Here is an 18515-nt window from a genome sequence, read left to right as displayed (position 1 = left end):
CCTTCAACAGAGGAAAGGATGAAGAAAATGTGACACATACACACAATGGAATATTACTTAGCCTTAAAGAAAACTGAAATTATGACATAGGCAGGTAAATGGATGGAACTAGAGACTATCATGGTAAGTGAAATAAGCCAATCCCAAAAAAACAAAAGCTGAATGTTTTTTCTGATAAGTGAATGCTGATCCATAGTGGGGTGGGGAATAGGGGAAAATGAAGGGACACTGGTTTGTGTACAGGGAAGTCAAAGAAGTCAGGGGAAAGGTGTGGTTGTGGGGAAGGGAAGGACAGTAGAAAGAGACAGACATTATTATCCTATATATATGTATGATTACACTACTGGAGTGACTCTGAACCATGGACAGCCAGAGGAATGAGACACTATGCTCCATTTGTGTACTATACGTCAAAATGTATATTCTTCTGTAAAATAAATTAATTAACTATTTTTTTTAAAAAAAGGCATGATGGAGCCAGCTGTGGTGGTGCACACCTGCAATCCCAGTGGCTGAGAAAGCCAATACAAGAGGATCTCAAATTTAAGGCCAGACTCAGAAATTTAGCAAGGCCCTAAGCAACTTAATGAGACCCTGTCTCAAAATAAAAAAAAATAAACAGGCCTGGGGATGTGATTCAGTGGTAAAGCATCCCTGGATTCAATCTCTAGTACTGGGGGTGGGGTGGTAGAATACAAGGATCTTTTGGTTTTTTATATACTTTATATTATAAGTCTATTTTTAGTTCTTTCAGTTAGACTTAGTTTCTTCCCTGATAAGTGTGACATAAAGAACTTTTTATGCTGTTTATCTTAAAAACTTGGAATACCTATCAAAGGATCAATAAAGGGATAATCAAAAGTCAAAGTTAACCACCTAAGAAACAATAGTCTCTGCCTTTGTATTTCTTTCCTGGCACCATCTTTCGTATCAGGTTGCACTGCCCCTCAGTTCCATCATTCAAGAAACCAGCATCTTCTCAGAAAAAAAGATGCTTCTTGATAATGGTCAGAGGAAAGTCTAAGTGTCTCAGCCTCTCTCCTCACAGCTATATTTCATGAATCAAGACTGACCATTTGCAGACTTAATACCAACTTTACTTTAGGGCATTATTTTCCAACATGTAGCCAGTGGACTCCTTCCACAAGAATATCCTTGAAAGCTGTTTAGAAGGTAGATTTCTTGCCCTTGCCCTGAAATAATCAGAGTAGGTTCAAGGGGGAATGTGCTTTTATAAGCATTCTACAGAAACATACATCTATTGCAGATTGTTTTTTTAGCAGCTACTTTGCTAAGAACGGTTTGAATTTCTTAATTCTTTAATTCTTTAATGTCATTTCACCATATAAATACAAACAGACAAAAAACTTAATTAATATGTTGAGATGTTATTTTAAAGTACTTTATACTTCATATTTACCAATTTAATTAGTAATAACTAACATTTATGATCATTTACTGTGTGTTAAACACGATGTGTTTTATATGAATAATTCTCACAACTCTCCATTAACAGGCACTCATTCTTATTTCTTATACCTAATAAGAATCCAAAAAAAATAATTCTTACCTAGTCTGGGTCTATACTCAGCTTTAACGTACTGCATTACAATAATATATATTCAGTATTGGTAAGGATGGACACTCTAACACTGAGCTGAATATTCTCATTAGTACAATCTTCCTGGAGAAGACTTGGCAGTATAGACTGAAAGACACAATCTTATAATACAATCTAACCCCAAAATTTAATTTCTGGAAAATTATCCTAGTAAGAATGAGAGCAAACACATCAAGCCATCTATGTGCTAGTCATTCTATTATAAGTGGTTTGTATTTGCCCTATTTAATCCTTACAAAACCTAAGAGGTAGATACTATTTATTATAAGCCCTTTTTCCCAGATGAGGATTGAGCTGAAGAAAGTTATTAATAACTTGTCTAAAATCATATTGATGGTGATGAAACTATAATTGAACCTACATCTAAGCTTCAAAACCCATATTATTCAGTATTAGTGGAACACATAGAAAGTGAATAATTAAAGATTTATTCCAAGAAGAATGTACAAAGACATAAATAATAGGGAATAATTAGAAGCATTCTAGATGTCCAAAATGGAAAATGATTGAATAAATCATGGTGTAGCCATATAATAGAATAATGTTAAAATTTTTAAAAAATGATGTAGTAAGGAGTGTGATATATAGAACCTAATCCCAATTCAATAAAATTGTGTGTGTCTCTGTTTATGTAGACATGTATGTATATCTATATCTGAAGAAAGACTTCACAAGAATGAGAAAGCACCCCTGTGAATATCCACATGAATGATAATATAATAGGATAACAACAGCTGATGCTGACACTGTTGGTTCCTGCACCACACTTTGAGTAGTATGGACAGAGAGGACCCTTAACGTGTTTAAATCAAGACAGCAACAACACACCAGTTATTAAAATGTTAAATCTCTATAAAATAAGACATACTTACGAAGCAAAGGGGATTTTTAATATAGGATCTGCATTGTCAACAACACGGCTCCCAGATTTAAAGTGAGGACTGAACTGTGTCAGATGATTTCGAAGAATTCCAACAGCAACTTGTGCATGTGGATCAAGACTAACTCTGAATAATGTTAATAAAAAATGGTTGATTTTTAGGAGTGATTTATTCAAAGTTTACAGTTAAACTGTTTTAAATATAAGTAAAGTCAATAATTTGAACTCTAATTAACATACCTGAATATTATAACACTTCCTGGAGACAAGTTTTCAAATTCTATTTCTTGAATATATTCATTGGGCCCTTTTGTGGCAACTCCAGCTTGTTTAACAATTTTACTTTCATTAAGCTTGAAAAAAATTATGAAAATCCATTCAACAAATAATTCTCATGACCTTAAAATATTCAACATAATAGAAAGAGATGAATCCCAAATACCTGAATATGTTCTCTAATTTCTACTGTGATATTTGGTAACCCATTGATTGAATTCTCATCCTTCTTATAAGGTTTTGTATTTCTCTCAATAGTTCTAGCTTCAAGAACTACTTCTTCAATTTTGCCTACAAATATATTAAAAAATTAACAAAAAATTGTTCCTAATGTACATTCAAAATTTAAATAAGAATATTACCAAACATAGTACATTTTATTAAAAACTGAATGACAAAATACAAAATACACTTAAAATCACAATTTGTAGACTTAACAGATGGAAATGTTTTAAGAATCATTACTGATCAAAACAAAACCTGAGATAATACTGTACAGTGATGGAGTTCTATAAAAGTAACTATGAAGGGATGGGGCTGGGAGCACGGGTCAGTAGTAGAGCATGTGCTAAGCATGCAGGAGACCCTGGGTTCAATCCCCAGCATCAAAAATAGAAAATAGGGCTGAGGTTGTGGCTCAAAGGTAGAGTGCTCACCTAGCACATGTGAGGCACTGGGTTCAATCCTCAGCACCACATAAAAATAAATAAATAAATAAATAAAATCATTGTATCCATTGACAACTAAAAAAATAGAAAATAAACACAAAAATCTATGAATATTAGTAAAGATTCAATGAGATTACTGAATATAAATTTAACAGTTAAGGAAAGTAAGGAATATTTAACACTAAAACTATTCAGGTTGGTAATATTTAAAGATTGGAATTATACATATTTATCAACCAGCAATGAACACCTATAGAATATGATTATTTTTATGAGACTCTCCAAAGTCGTACTGTTGCTGCTTACACAGAATCATGCTATGCTATCATATACTATCTGTAATAACAAGAAAATAAAATATACTTATCTAGAAAAAAGTCTAGAAATAATAACATATCTCAGGGGTTTAGTTTATAATTAAGTATCGAAAGAGAGACATAGAATATGATTGTTATATGTTTAGAAAGAAAAATCACTGAGTATGTATAGGTTTTTCAAAGAGGTGGAACTTTAGTCCTTGAAGGATATAAATCATATACAGATAGAAATAAGACTTCTTGGGAAACAGTGAAAACATCTATTTGGCTGAAACAGTAGAGTAATGCAGGGCTAGGATAGTAGATGAGGATGGATTGTAAGGAATCTTAAGTATCATGTCAGACTATTTTCCATTTTTGTTTATATATGTGTATGTGTGCAAATGCAATACATACTTATACACACATATATAAATGTATGTCACACATATAAAAAGAAATATTTATCTATGTCAGAATATAAGACAAATACATGTTCATTATATACATATTAAGGAAAAACAGAATGTATTAAAATGTAAACAAAACATTTTAAAATTCAAAAAAAGGTTAATATTTGAGTGTATTTCTGTCCAGATTTTGTTCCATGCAATAAAAATGTAAGTTATCCAAAATTTGTAATTCCTCTTTTTAACTACATTCACACTTGCATTTGTTATATAGAACATATAATGATGATGTATATGGCATTATAGTATAATTTAATATAATGATATAATTACAATAACAATTTTTAGATTACATTACCGGGGATACACATTTGAGGCACTTCCTTGCTGTAAAATGAAGTTTTGGGATTCCTGAAAGCAGTTCTAGATACAGCCACAACAGACTGATGGATACTGGGTGAATGTCTAGTTACGGCCACTATATCTTCATCAACCTGATCCACATACACCTGAGAAGTGAAAAAAAGCACTTAATTAGCACTCAAATTGGAAATGAGTGCTCAAACTGATAAGTCTTCCCCTGTAAACTTTCAGAAAGACATTTAGGAAACTTGGTCTCTTGCCTGAATAAAGCCCTTGGCTCCAAGCTCTTGATGAAGTTTATTGATAGCACGCCTGGCTGCAATAATTCCACTTTGGAAATTGACATCACTGGTATTTGATGGGGATGCTCCAGGATTCCACTTAGTATAAAACCGTTCTTCAGAAACCACTGATATCTGGAGAACGGTAAAACTTGGCCATGTATACATTTTAATTACAATGAGAGTTTTTTGATAAAAATGCTAATTATATGAACTTTAAAAAACAACACATAAACAAACCTGATGAGGTACTAGTTCATCATAGCCTCGTGTACTTCCACTAGCACAACATGCCATAGAAACAATTGTGGCACTTGGGAGAGCATCATAGGCTGATCTATGCTAGGAAACAATTAAAAAGCAAAATATACTTTCTTTCAAAGGAAAAACACTGTATCATAATAAAATAAATAAGTAAAATTCTGTATCATAATGAAATAAAAAATAATTACACAAATACATTCTATAAGATAACATTAATTTGTTCTACAACAAAAGAACATCTTTAAAACCATAAGCTATAATTGCTTTTAAATCTAAGATACTATTTTGAAGTATGTGGATATTCATGCCACAAAATATCAGATAAGAAAATATCTAACAAAATAAGTAAATACAAGAAATGGAATGATGCTTACCACAATAGGACACTCGTTATCATGGGTAATATCCATAAACAGAGCATGTGCAATAGCCGGCATTAAGGGTCTCAAACAGGGCTGAACAAAAGATCCGACAGGTTCGCCTCCATATCGGTAAACTAACCTGCCCTCTTCATGACTATTATATGCACTCATTGCCTCTGTGGAGCATTACAGAACATTTTAACAATCTCTATTACTTATGTCCAAGAAAAGGTTAAATTTCACAATTGACTTTTAAAATAAAGAACACATCAGTATAATCAAAAATACAACTTTTTTAAGCAATTTCCTAAGTAATTAATGATAATTACTAAATGTCTACTAGTTTAAGTGACCAAAGCAGTCTTTTATAACTTAGGGGGAGAGATGGCTCAGATAGAAAAAAGGAAACCTCAGGTGTTTATTGAGATGTTAGCTATACAAAAATCTATAGGAAAAAATCTAAAGATTATATCATATACCCAGGTAGAAAATGAAGAATAGATTTATATATTTTTAACAACAAAAAATGGTTTTGATTGTGAGCCATTAGATCATCCTGCCAACCTTGTGATTTGAAATGAGATCTTTTACCCCAAAGTAGAAATATTTACTGATAAAAATAGATTTAGATTGGAAACTCTCCATAGGCTATCCAAAAGAATATTAATTGTATTGAAAATTATTAATAATTACATTAAAAAACTACTAAATGTCTTTTAGTACACTTAAACAAAAGCTGAAGTTTTAAATGGGAAAGACACTTCAACAAGCCTACCTCTTATTAAGGAACTAATGCCCAGTCTAGTAACAAAGATATTGTCCAGTTCTTCGTTTCCCGTGAACAGTTCAGCTACTACATATAAATTGGGTTGTAATTTCCTAGCAGCATCCAACATGTACTGAAAAAAGCACAGTCACACATGTAAAAGAGAGAAAAGTGAGACAGGTAGGAAGGGAGGAGACAAGACTAGGCATGGGTTTAACACAAGAAGATACATATGGTAAGACAAAATGAAAATTCAGAAAGAATTCCAAATGAAGTTTGATGTACAAATGTGACAAAACAACAAACAGAACCAACGAACATAGGGAATATGAGAATATGTAAAGTAAAGCAGTTAAAAAGAAGTTTAGATTTTGCAGAGATAGGGACACAAGGGAGAAAAGAAGAAGAAAAATGTTAGTGCTTTTAAAAAATGTAACCTGTATCACTGCAATTCTGCTAGTATTTCTCCCTGCTTCTTGTGTATATATTTTTTAGTTTGTAGTTGGACACAATACCTTTATTTTATTTACTTGTATGTGGTGCTGAGGATGGAACCCAGGACCTTGCACATGGTAGGTGAGTGCTCTACGGCTGAGTCACAACCCCAGCCCTTGTTTGTTTGTTTTTAATATCTAGTCAGACTGTTAATTTCCAGGTGGTTTCCTAAGTAATTAATGATAAATTCCTTCCTGGTGAATTATTGTAAAATTTAGGTCTGACTGACCAAATTGAAGCCTGCATATAACAAACTCTTAAACCACTGAGTCCCATTTTCAATTCTGTAAATATCCCAATGAAATTGACATAGGTACATTAAAACAGGTAAAAAAATCATAATCTAGATTATGATTACATATATTAATCAAATTTATATTATTATATAATTAATAATATTATATAATATGTATTCTATGTTGTATACTCTATTTAAGTTTTTATATGCATTCCATATCTGGGATTATAGGACAAAATAGATTAAACTCATTACAATTTCTATCTCTGAGATTTATGATCTACATTGATGCTACACAGAATCAGAAAACATTAGCTTATAATAAAAAAATTAGATTGGTTCCAAAAATGTTTTAACATATCCTTACATAAAAGATAACAAAATACCTGGAATCCTAACAAGCACAATCCTAGAGGATTTTATACCTTAAAAAATTAAGTGAATTAAGTTAGCTTTAACATTTAGTTGTGCCATAATGTTATAAGTATATATATATGTGCGTGTACATATATGTATATATTTTTTTGCTATTGTTACAGCACAATATGAAGACAAAGAGCTGCCATTTGGGGAGGTAAATAATGTTCTATCAGCCAATATTCTTATTTCATGTTTACTTAATTAATGTTTACTAAATCCCTCAAAAGAATATAATATTATAAATATTGGTAGAATATAATATTATAAATATTGGCATTATTCAAAAGTTGCTTTAAAAAGAACAAAAGAGGAATAGACAATAGTTATATTTACACTTTTGTTTTCATAAATAATTGATAAAAATGGAATTACTGACAAACATGATCGCTCTTCCTGAATTCTTCCTGAATTAAAATTTAAAAATTAACTTGCTAAACATTTTATAACCCAGTATTCCTTAACAATTGCATTTAAAGATTTTTAGAATTATTCAAATTATACAAAAATATAATTCAATGCCAAATCAATGCTCTTGTTCAACTAGCCGAGTGAAACGCCTATCTATACAGTCTACTTGAGGAAAGCTGGGAAGAAATCTTGAATATCTTTGCTTAATGTGGATGAATTGTTTTTCTATACCTCAGCTACATGAAGAGGTGTTGAGTGGCAGTTATCAAGACGCACTCCCTGGAAATAAGTTGCAGTTATTTCGGTATATTTTTTCATATGTGCCCAGAGATAAGGGCAGTCCTCTGGTTTATTTCCATAGCGTAATTTAACACTGTCTCCCCAACAAATCAGTTCTCTTCTTAAATAAACATCTGAACCTGTTAAAAAAGAAGTTTGTTTTCAATGGCTTAAGAAATAGAATAAAAACATTTACTTCAAGGAACTATACCATTTTAAAACTGCATTATTTCTACCATAAATGATATATTGGCTAAAATCATATCTAAAATGATATAGGACAAAGTTTTCTATCTTATATATATGTGGCAAAAATTACATCTTATAGTCTCTTCTAAAAGTTTGAGCTCAATTGCAAAATTCCAAGTTATTTCCTGAGGAAAAATAGTGATAGTATTATCATAGACTCTTATAACTATAGTTCTACCAAAACATTTTAAGGCTCCGTCTCCAACTTGCTACTCAATTTTGGCAAGAGGTTATATTAAATTCATGGCATACAGAAGAATTTCTTTTTTTCGTTTAGAATGGTTAGAAAAGAAAGGGCAGAAATACTTAAGCCCAAGGTCATATTCTTAAATAACAGCATATAAGATTTCTGAATCAATTCTAAGGTCACAATAATAAACTACTAATTCTAAACTGTTGAAAAAAATACATATCAAGGTGTTTCCTATAAAATGCTTCCTGGCAATAACATGGTTGTTGAAAACAAGATGCTAGAGTAAGTGAGGGGAACCTAAAAAAAAAAAAAATTAGTTTCTGGTATAACTGCCTTTCAAATACCTTAATACCTCTCTGGTCAGTGGTTGAAAATCTCTCTTATGTAGATGTAATTATAACACCATTAGTTTCAAAGTTCTACCTCCTTTTCTTCTCTCTCAAACTGGTGAAACAGTTTAAAAACCTCTAGCCTAATGGGGAAACAAATCAAAAAAACAGATCATACTGAACATTCTATGAAATTTTTTCCCTATCCATTGAGAAGTCAAAAGTGATGTACCTGGTTCAGCAAAGTTTCGAAGAGGATCATCTCCCATCACCCATCCATTATGTGCCATGAAAAAACAAGCTTTATTTGGAAGGTGAATCATAGATTCTTCTGCAGATAAGGCCATTTCTTCAAATGGGAAAGTAAAATACCTATAGAGATAAAATTAAATATTAAATCCACACAGAGAAACTGCTTGAAGAGAAGCCGAATTAGCAACATTAAAAATTAAACTTTCCTTATGAGTATAATAAATAAAATTAGTGTGACACCATTTACAGGAAAAAAAACTTCAATATAGGTAAAAAATCAATAAACATTATTTACCTCCCCAAATGGCAGTAAATCTAATAGGATCTGACGAATGGAGTTAATATTGTAGCATATATAATGCTAACATTTTAAGGAATTTTTAAAACCTCTCTTAAAATCACAAGAAAACAATTGAGATATTGATGCTACTTCTCAAAGGCTTTTACTATCTTCTAGTTGCCCAATTTATGTTACGTTTTATCTATAAAGTAAAGAACTATGGAGTTGGGGTAAAGAACTATGGAGTTGGGGTAAAGAACTATGGAGTTGGGGTATAGCTCAATGGTAGATGGCTTGTGGAGCCCCTGAGCCCAATCCCCAGCACTGTCAAAAATTAAAAAAAAAAAAAGAGGAGGAGGAGAAAATAAGGATCTAAATGCTTGCTCAATTTGATTAACACTGTATTTATCACTAACTGCTATGGTTTGAGTGTGTCTCCCAAAAGTTCATGTGCTGGAATCTTAATTTCTTAATGTGAGAGTGTTAGAAGATGGGCATTATTTTTAGTACTTGGTCATATGAGTGGAGCCCTCATGAATGAATTAATGCCTTTCTTGTGGGAGGAACTCACACAAGGGACTGGATTAGTTATCAAGAGAGTGGGTTGTTAGAAAGTAAGACTGCCCCTCCTGCTTTGTCTTTTCATATGTGTCTCTTTCATATGTGTTCACTTGCCTATCATGAGTTGAGGCAGCTGGAGGCCCTTACCAGAAACTGAGTAAATGCTGGTGTCACACTTTTAGACTTCTCAAGTCTCCAAAACCTTGAACAAAACTAAATCTTGCTTTTTTTTAATATTTATTTTTTAGTTGTAGTTGGACAAAACTACACAACTATTTTATTTATTTATTTTTATGTGGTGTTAAGGATTGAATCCAGGGTCTCACACATGCTAGACTCTACCACTGAGCCACAACGCCAGCCCTTAAACCTTGTTTCTTATGAATTACCCAACATCAAGTATTTTGTTACGACAACAGAAAACAGACAAAGACACTAAGTATGCAAACCTCCAGAAACATTAATGTAAATAACAACAACTATAAATTTGTTCATATGGATGATCATTTTTCTAACTAAAGATTTGCCTAACACAATTAAGCCTAATTCCAAATCAAAACTCTAGTAGTTTAAGAAATGTACTGAAGTTGTGCTTTAAAGGAAACATTTAGGTTAATTCACAGTTAAAAACAAATTTTAGTTTTTAATCATTCACAAAAAGAAAAGAAAATGGAATACCTGGTAACTAAAGGATATCTTCTAGTGACAGGTCCTAGTTTAGGACCATGGCCAGCCAGTCGTTCATAAAACACATTTCCCAAAAGGCAATTAACTGCCTGGAAAACATTAAATTATATTGCATCATCATCAACAATAAAAAAAATAGTTTAAAGACTCAAAGAAAAGCAATAAATATAGGTAAAACCTGTTCCTGATGATAATTCATGAGTTGATGCTTCTCTGAATTCAATTCATCAATTCTATTACGGAACCAATTACAGCATTCTTCAATCGCAGCTGGCCCGTTGCTAGAGCAGATAAGGCAATACAAACCTATTTAACATTTTTTACAAAACTTACATATAAAATTTTTCTAACAAGGGTCATAGAAATCTTAATCATCAGAATCTTATTATGACTGAAAAACTTTTACAACAGTAAAGACTATTACATACATGCACAGGAATATGACCTGGCACATATAAAAAACATGAATATGTCATGTGCTGAAGTAGAATTATGGTGCCTATTTCATTTCATATGAAGGATTTCAATAAGCTTTTTGAAAATTATAGTAGCCATAATGGTTTATAAGTAGTAGCAGTATTTATTTCACAAAGAAAACAAATAACATACTCATGTGGTATAAAAGTCGCTAGTGCAATGTTCATATCCACAGTGCAGCCAAGCCGTCTGTATTCAGGATCCTGAATAATCTTCAGATGCTGCTTCGGATCAGACTTGGTTACTCTCCTGTTTCCTGAAAGAAGAAAAGATGAGTGCTTAAATGCAAATATTCACAGGGAGATTATAACTGTCACTGATTTTAAATTTTTTTAAATATTTATTTTTTAGTTATAGTTGTACACAATACCTTCATTTTATCTATTTTTATGTGGTGCTGAGGATCAAACCCAGGGCCTCGAATGTGCTAGGTGAATGCTCTACCGCTGAGCCATAACCCCAGCCCCTGATTTCAAATTTTAAATGTACAATTATTTCATAGAAAATAAAACGAATATTAATTTCATAACATCTTCCTACCCCTCCATCCTCCTGCTTATCATCTCCATACCACATACCATACACATACACACAGTGGGTGGGGATAACACACAGAGACAAAAATATCATTATAAAACAAAAAACAAACAAACATAGGGATTGTTCAACTCAAGCCCCACTTTTTTGCTCTCAGTCAATGTCCACTACTACTATTGCTTCTTCTTTTTTTAACACTGCTGGGAATCAAATTCAAGGCTTTATGAGTGCCAGGAAATACTCAACTCCTTCAGCCCTACTTATTAAACTTTATGACATCTGGACTTTGGTAGAAGCATTTTCTTCTCAAGTGCTACCAAATAGTCTAACCTCAGGAGTTGTGTTTCCTCAAAGATTGCTTCCAATTCTAAAGTAAATCTTATTAAAAACCTGACTTTCTTTGCTTTCTCTGAAAGAAGTACTTGTGATGGAAGGTGGGAATGAACGGTGGGCACATCTGAGCCAACTCTAAACGGAGGTAGGCCCTTTGGAGAACAATTGGTGCAATTTCACTGATCTGAGACCACGCCATTGCTTTTGCGGATGTCTGACTCAGAGAGAATTCTGTTACAGGCCCAGGTTCAAACACAACTCCCGGGAGATGGAGAGAGATACCAGTGCCCCAACTAGTCTTGAGGTGCCAGCTGCCTCCAGGAGGAAGAATTACTGGGCAAGTGGTAAGTCACCTATTAGGCTAACTTCCCCACAGCCTCCTGCTTCTTGTTTTCCTTTGAAGAACCCTTCCTCACAATAAATTCCTTTGGCCTGTTTCTTTAAAATAAAGCAATTTGTGGGCTTTTTCCTTTGTTATATACTAGGCTTAATTTTCCATGAATTAATTAATTTGTCCTTGTTTTATTCTAAAGAGACCTTGAAATGGCTTACAAAAACACAAGCAATAAAATAAAACAGATTCTTAAAACCCAGTTTCTAAGGTTCATCTGGAAGAGTAAAACTGCTAAAAAATGCTTGAGAAAGAAAAAAACAAATCTATACCAGTAGTATCAATAAATAATTTTCAGTATTGGTAGAACTGAAGGCAGATAAATGGAAAACACAGATAAAAGCCTAAAATATATTTAGGATATGGCTATACACTAAGAAGCATTATGGTTGTATTTCAAATCAGTGTAAATTATGGATTATCAATTTAACAACATTTTAAAAATAAAGCTAAATACCTTTTTCATGTGATACACATAAATTGTAGCTTCATAAAATATTTTATTGGAAAATATGAATAATATTATTAGAAAAAACAGTATGTTTATGAAAAGCCTTTTCTAAACATGATGTGAAAAGCCATAAAAGAAACGACTACATTGAAAATAAACAGCACCATAAGCAATTGTTAAAAGATCAACAGCATACTAAGAGAATATATTTAACATATATATATAATAAGGAACCATCAATAATAATGAATCAATTTGAAAAGGACAAACAGTCCAATAAAAAATGGGAAGAAATACTAACACACAATTAATGCAAGAAATGTAAGTGGCTAATTAACATGTGAAAAGATACTTCATTAACATAAAAAGAAATATCAACTAAGACAAGATATTTAACCATACATACCAAGATGATTTGCCTGATTGAAAAAAGATTTTAAAGATTATTGGTATCACATGTTGGTGAGAGTTTTTCAAAACATGTGAGTAGGTATAATTTTAAAAAAGCAATTTGATGATATCTATTGTATTTGAAATTTGCATATCCTTTGACCTACTTGTTTCACATATAACAATTTATCCTGTAGATCTACTTATATAGCAAATAAACATACATATACAGGGTATATTTTAGATAGTACTGCTTATAAGAATATAAGTTCCACTAGGGCAAGGTTCTTGCTATGTTTGCCACTGAATTCTCATGCCTGAGTGTCCAGCACACAGTAGGTGGATCAATAAAAATGCATTGAATGAAAGAATTACAATAAAATTGGAAAAAAAAGCTAGTTAAAGGTACTCTTTTTATTTTTAAACATTTGTTTGTCTGTCTGTTTGTTTATTTATCTATCTATCTATTTTTTATGTGATGCTGAGAATGGAACCCAGTGCCTCACACGTGCTAGGCAAGCACTCTACCACTGAGTAACAATCCCAACCAGTTAAAGTACGTTAAAACAGTGTATTGCTACTTGGGAGTTAAGAGAAATAACTATAATAAATTCATATTGTCAGCTAATGAACAAATTAAATAGTCCATGCTTTAGTTTAATGTATGTAACATATATACAAATATAAAACGAGTGTAAATATAGTTTACAGAGAGAATTATGTAAAACCACATGTAAAATCTGAATTTCTTTCAAAAATAATCTGAAAGGAAACACAGAAACTATTACTTGGTAGTTCCCTCAAAGTATGTTTTGTAGAAGGGGAAATTGCACATTGTATTTTATTATATTTTGAACTATTTGGGGCTTTTTCTCTTTACAATGAGCACACATATTACATATAAATGATACTACTTATAAATATTAAAGGAGAGAGAAATTTTTGGTGAATGAAATATGAAGCAAAATCAGGACTAAAAGTTCCTGTATTAAGGTGATACATACTTGTAAAAGTTGATGCCTGAATCCAACTGAGTTCTTAAATGTAAAGGCAAACTCATTTCTACTTCAAAGGCAGTATATTTGGGTCCTATTCTAGTTTTGGTCTCTGGACAAGGAAGAAAATTTCCTATTTTAAAAGAACCCCTCCCGAGTCCCCAAACATCCTCCCTGCGGGGCTGTCCCATACTACTTGCAGATACTTTCTTCATAATCCTTTCTAATTTGTCTCCTAAAAACCTCAAGTTCTCTTTGAGTATGTTTTTTCCTCTTATTTTGTTAAGGGAACACTGATTAACTAGCTTAGTTACATCCTTAACTGAATATTTATTTCTTTACCTTTTATTATTAGCTAATATCTAACTTCAGTCTCACTAGTTGTAAGGAGGGTGTTTGTGGTGAGCACCATCAGTTGGAAGTCCCTCTTGCATAGTTAAGATTCTTACCTTAGACAGCAGAAGATTCACATTTCTCGATTTCAAAGCCTTGTACAAGCCTTTCTCAGCTGAAGTAACCTGCTCTACCTAATTCCCATTCATGCTTTTAACAAATATATGCTGAGTTTGACTATATTCTGAGCATTCTGCCAACAATAAAATAAAAATTGGTTTTATTATTAGAGCATGCCCTTTAGATGTTTCAGCTTCCACAATCAGTTTTCAAATACCAAAAATAACAAAAATATTGTATCAAAACAACAGATTTAAGGAATATTAACTAAGAAAAAAAAGGAGTTATCCTTTTAAAAGTAATATTAAATTTCTTAAAATTGATAGGAACAATCTACTGCATCTATGTACCTTGTGTTAGAAGTCTTCTAAATTGTTCAACTGCTTTGTGAACATCTACTTGGAAAAATTCCCAGAGTTGGATCTTTGGAAAAATATCCTCCCAAATTATTTTTCGAATACACTGAAAAATTTAACAGTTAAAACATATTTTTAAATATTTCACCAAATATTGTTTAACATATTAAAACACTGATTATAAATAATTTTCAGCTATATATTTAATTTGTACTTAAGAAATTTTGTTATTTTGATTTAGTGTGGTATTACTGTATAAATACTTACATTCATGTGTTGATCATTTTCAATCAAAGCAGGTATTCCTTTTTCTTTGTATTTCCCTTCGGCAACATCACAGGAAAAATGCCAGAGTGCTCTGTCTAAGACCCAGGCAGGTTTTAAGTGTGGAGAATTCACAAGATTATATGCAGATTCTGGATGTTCCTGGATCCATTTACTATTAGCAGCTTAAAAAAAATAAAAACAAATAAATTTGAACAAAAGAAAACTTATATCTTATAATTAAATTGAAAATGGTATCTATGTTAAGTTTAAAGATGAAATATCAACATCTACCACCCACTTCCTTCTATATTTAGATATCGATATTTTATACTTATTCTGTTTTATGGAAAAAAAAAACTTTGATTTTGGTATCTTCTCATACACTTGTTTTTTAACTTAAATATTGCTTAGGAAAATATGAAGGAAGAAAAATTAGTTCTTTCACAAGTAACATCTTTGCACAGCTAATCCTAAAGAGTAAAATATGTTGTTTTTATGAGACTGAGAAATTGCTAATTTAATTTTTTAAATAGACAAAAGTTAGACCCAATTTTTTTTATGTTTACAATGGACTAATGCCCCCTGAATTCATACTGAGGAATACAAGTGGTTAGAAAAATGGAAAGTAATACCTACTGCACACCCAGAATTGTTCTATGCAGTTAAATACACTTTGTTATTCTTCATTTCCTCTCACACAATACAGAACATACTGTTTTGTTCCTCTCACAGAGGAGGAACTAAGGCTCAAGGGTTGAGTAACTTGGCCAGAAGAATTAATGTAAGTCTCTCTTCAGAATCTGCAATTGTGACCACTTTGCTGTGCTGATGAGATGACCATGTTTGTGTCTTATTTACTCAGTGAGCACTCTTACAGAATTTTAGAATCAGTATCATTTTTAGTTTCTGTCATTTATTTAGTAAGCAATTTAGTTACTATTTATTTATACCCACAATAAATAAACACTTAGGTGAAGTCAGGATATATAAGGAGCAGAGATCATATAATAAAAGTGAAATTAAAGCCCAGTTTGGTGTGCACATCTGTAATCTTAGCTATGTGAGAGGCTGAGACAGGAGGATCAAGAGGTGATAAGCCAACATGGGCAACTTAGTGAGACCCTGTCTCAAAATAAAATAAAAAGGGGTGGGGATATAGCTCAGTGGCAGAATAACTTACTTAGAATGCACAAGGCCCAAGTACTGCCAAAAAAAAAAAAAAATAGTTAAACTGATAGTTCTCCAAATTGGTACCAAGATACTGCCCCCTAGATTTATCATCACATTCACTTAAATTCAAGTTAAAAAGACAAAATGTAGTCATATTTGTATCCCATTAGGATTTTCACTTACTGGTGATGTAACCTAGTGGTAGAGTCTCATGAGCAAGGCCCTGGGTTTGATTCTGAGGACTGTGCACGTGTGCGTGGGCACAGGCGCACACGGGCGCACACACACACACACACACACACACACATACACACACACAGATATGTATGTTAAGGATAAATGCCAAGGATATCCTGATTTTTTTTCTTTTGATATGTTGCCCTAACTGGTCTTGAATTAGTAGGCTCAAACAATCTTTCTGCCTCAGATTCCTAAGAGGCTGGCCATCTTCATGTCTGACTCTACCCAATTGTTTTTAAGGGTAAAATCTTAAAACTCTATTTCTTTTCTCAATATTTTGATACAAAATCAAGTGGTAAGTGAAAGAATTCTAAACATTAGGTAGTGTAAGTATTTTTCTAATTTTACATGAAAGAGAAATCCACTCTATAGACTTCTGGAGTGCAGTAGTATAGAACTCAGCAAATACTATCCCCAGCAAAACAATTGGTGAGAATTATAAAATACAATCATCTAAAGTCTCTGAAAATTATCCTGTGAACATTTAGCATACGGAGAGCATTTATCTAATGTAAGAACAGTAATTGTCTCGCTATATGATCAATAGTAACACATATACTAGACCATGCACTTAGAAGGCATAGCTTCCCTTTACCATCTTCTCTGGGTGGGATATGACACAGGAATTGGAGCAGCCATGTTTGATTAAAAGCTGTAAGCAAAGCAATGGAGACAGCAGAGCTACAAGAGAAACAACCTCCTTTCCCTGCACCATTGAGCTAGTACTCTAGTCCTGAAATGCCTACCTAATCTTTTGTAAAATCTACATACAATCTCAATGTTAAGTCACTTTTTCTGTCTCTCTGTTACAGCTACCTAAGCCATATTCTAACTTTTACCATTTGTAACTAATACAATGCCTTCACATGATTTGATGAATTTGACATAAATAATATTATAGATGCCTAAGTAATTACCAATACTGTCAATTTTATAAGTAATGAATACTTAGTTGTTAGATTACAATGGCTTCACTGTAGACTTTGAAACCTGGTTTCCAGGCACACAAAGAAACATCGAATGTTAGAATATATCTATTTTTTCAACCTAATTTTGCTGCTGTTGTTGGAGATTATCATCTATATTGATGAAATAGATCAATAAATTTAAGTATCTTCATAATTCCTATGATTACTTGGAAAATACCTCATGAAATTTCTTGAATTTTTGAACCACCCAGAATTCCTGTTCTATACATATGCAAATTAGTGGTTTCCACACTCTTCAACATTGTGGCCCACACAATATTTTATAAGATATACTGGGTTAAACTGAATACATGCCCAGAGGCATCATCAGTCCAGACTCAGTTGCTATGACAGGTAAGAGGAATAATTATCTCCTTGAAGATCATCAGTTGAAAAAATTTGGTACATTTTATAGAACTCTATATAGCTAAGGTATCTTGGGAACAAAAATAGTCTTTTTTGGTGCTGGAGATGATCTAAAGCTCTTTTAATATGTGAAGGATATAACTTCTGAGAGTTTACTGATAATTTTCATCCCAGTAGTAGAAATCATGTACTTCTTTTCATATGTGCTATAGTACCAGATATTTTGCTATACAGAATATGTTTGTTAGTCTGGAAAGTATTAATACTCTATGTTGAAATATGATTATTAGGTTCTTTCTATCATGACTCTTTTTATAAACATCACATACAAATTATATATTGACTATATCCTCAACTAGCACTGTTTTCTTGGAACAAAAAAAGTGATACTATATACAGTGATATTTGAAGTTGAAAGACATTATGTATGTCTATAAAATTTACATTACATAAGGAATGAGGATGTGGCTTGATAGTGAAATGCTTGCCTAACAGTTTTGAAGCCCTGAGTTCAGTTCCCATCACTGAAACAAACTGTTATAT

At 32.3% G+C, this 18515-nt stretch overlaps 1 protein-coding gene across 5 annotated transcripts in view; it reads right to left on the bottom strand.

The window, feature by feature from the left end:
- The window catches only part of Agl (amylo-alpha-1,6-glucosidase and 4-alpha-glucanotransferase), a 66352-nt gene that overhangs the window by 34432 nt on the left and 13405 nt on the right, over positions 1 to 18515 (bottom strand). For all 5 annotated transcript variants that reach the window (XM_026401394.2, XM_077803633.1, XM_077803635.1 and 2 more), the window contains 15 exons: positions 15229 to 15410; positions 14956 to 15067; positions 11188 to 11311; positions 10757 to 10859; positions 10570 to 10667; positions 9031 to 9170; positions 7980 to 8167; positions 6197 to 6320; positions 5434 to 5597; positions 5036 to 5137; positions 4775 to 4930; positions 4510 to 4660; positions 2944 to 3068; positions 2742 to 2854; positions 2494 to 2628 (listed from right to left, as the gene is read on the bottom strand). In XM_026401394.2, the coding sequence (XP_026257179.2) occupies positions 2494 to 2628; positions 2742 to 2854; positions 2944 to 3068; positions 4510 to 4660; positions 4775 to 4930; positions 5036 to 5137; positions 5434 to 5597; positions 6197 to 6320; positions 7980 to 8167; positions 9031 to 9170; positions 10570 to 10667; positions 10757 to 10859; positions 11188 to 11311; positions 14956 to 15067; positions 15229 to 15410 (2017 nt within the window). The remainder of the gene's footprint in view (positions 1 to 2493; positions 2629 to 2741; positions 2855 to 2943; positions 3069 to 4509; positions 4661 to 4774; positions 4931 to 5035; positions 5138 to 5433; positions 5598 to 6196; positions 6321 to 7979; positions 8168 to 9030; positions 9171 to 10569; positions 10668 to 10756; positions 10860 to 11187; positions 11312 to 14955; positions 15068 to 15228; positions 15411 to 18515) is intronic.

Source organism: Urocitellus parryii, chromosome 11 (genome assembly GCF_045843805.1).
Source record: "Urocitellus parryii isolate mUroPar1 chromosome 11, mUroPar1.hap1, whole genome shotgun sequence".
NCBI lineage: Eukaryota > Metazoa > Chordata > Mammalia > Rodentia > Sciuridae > Urocitellus > Urocitellus parryii.
The sequence above is the reverse complement of the archived record's forward strand: the minus strand, read 5'-3'. Positions and strand labels throughout refer to the sequence as shown.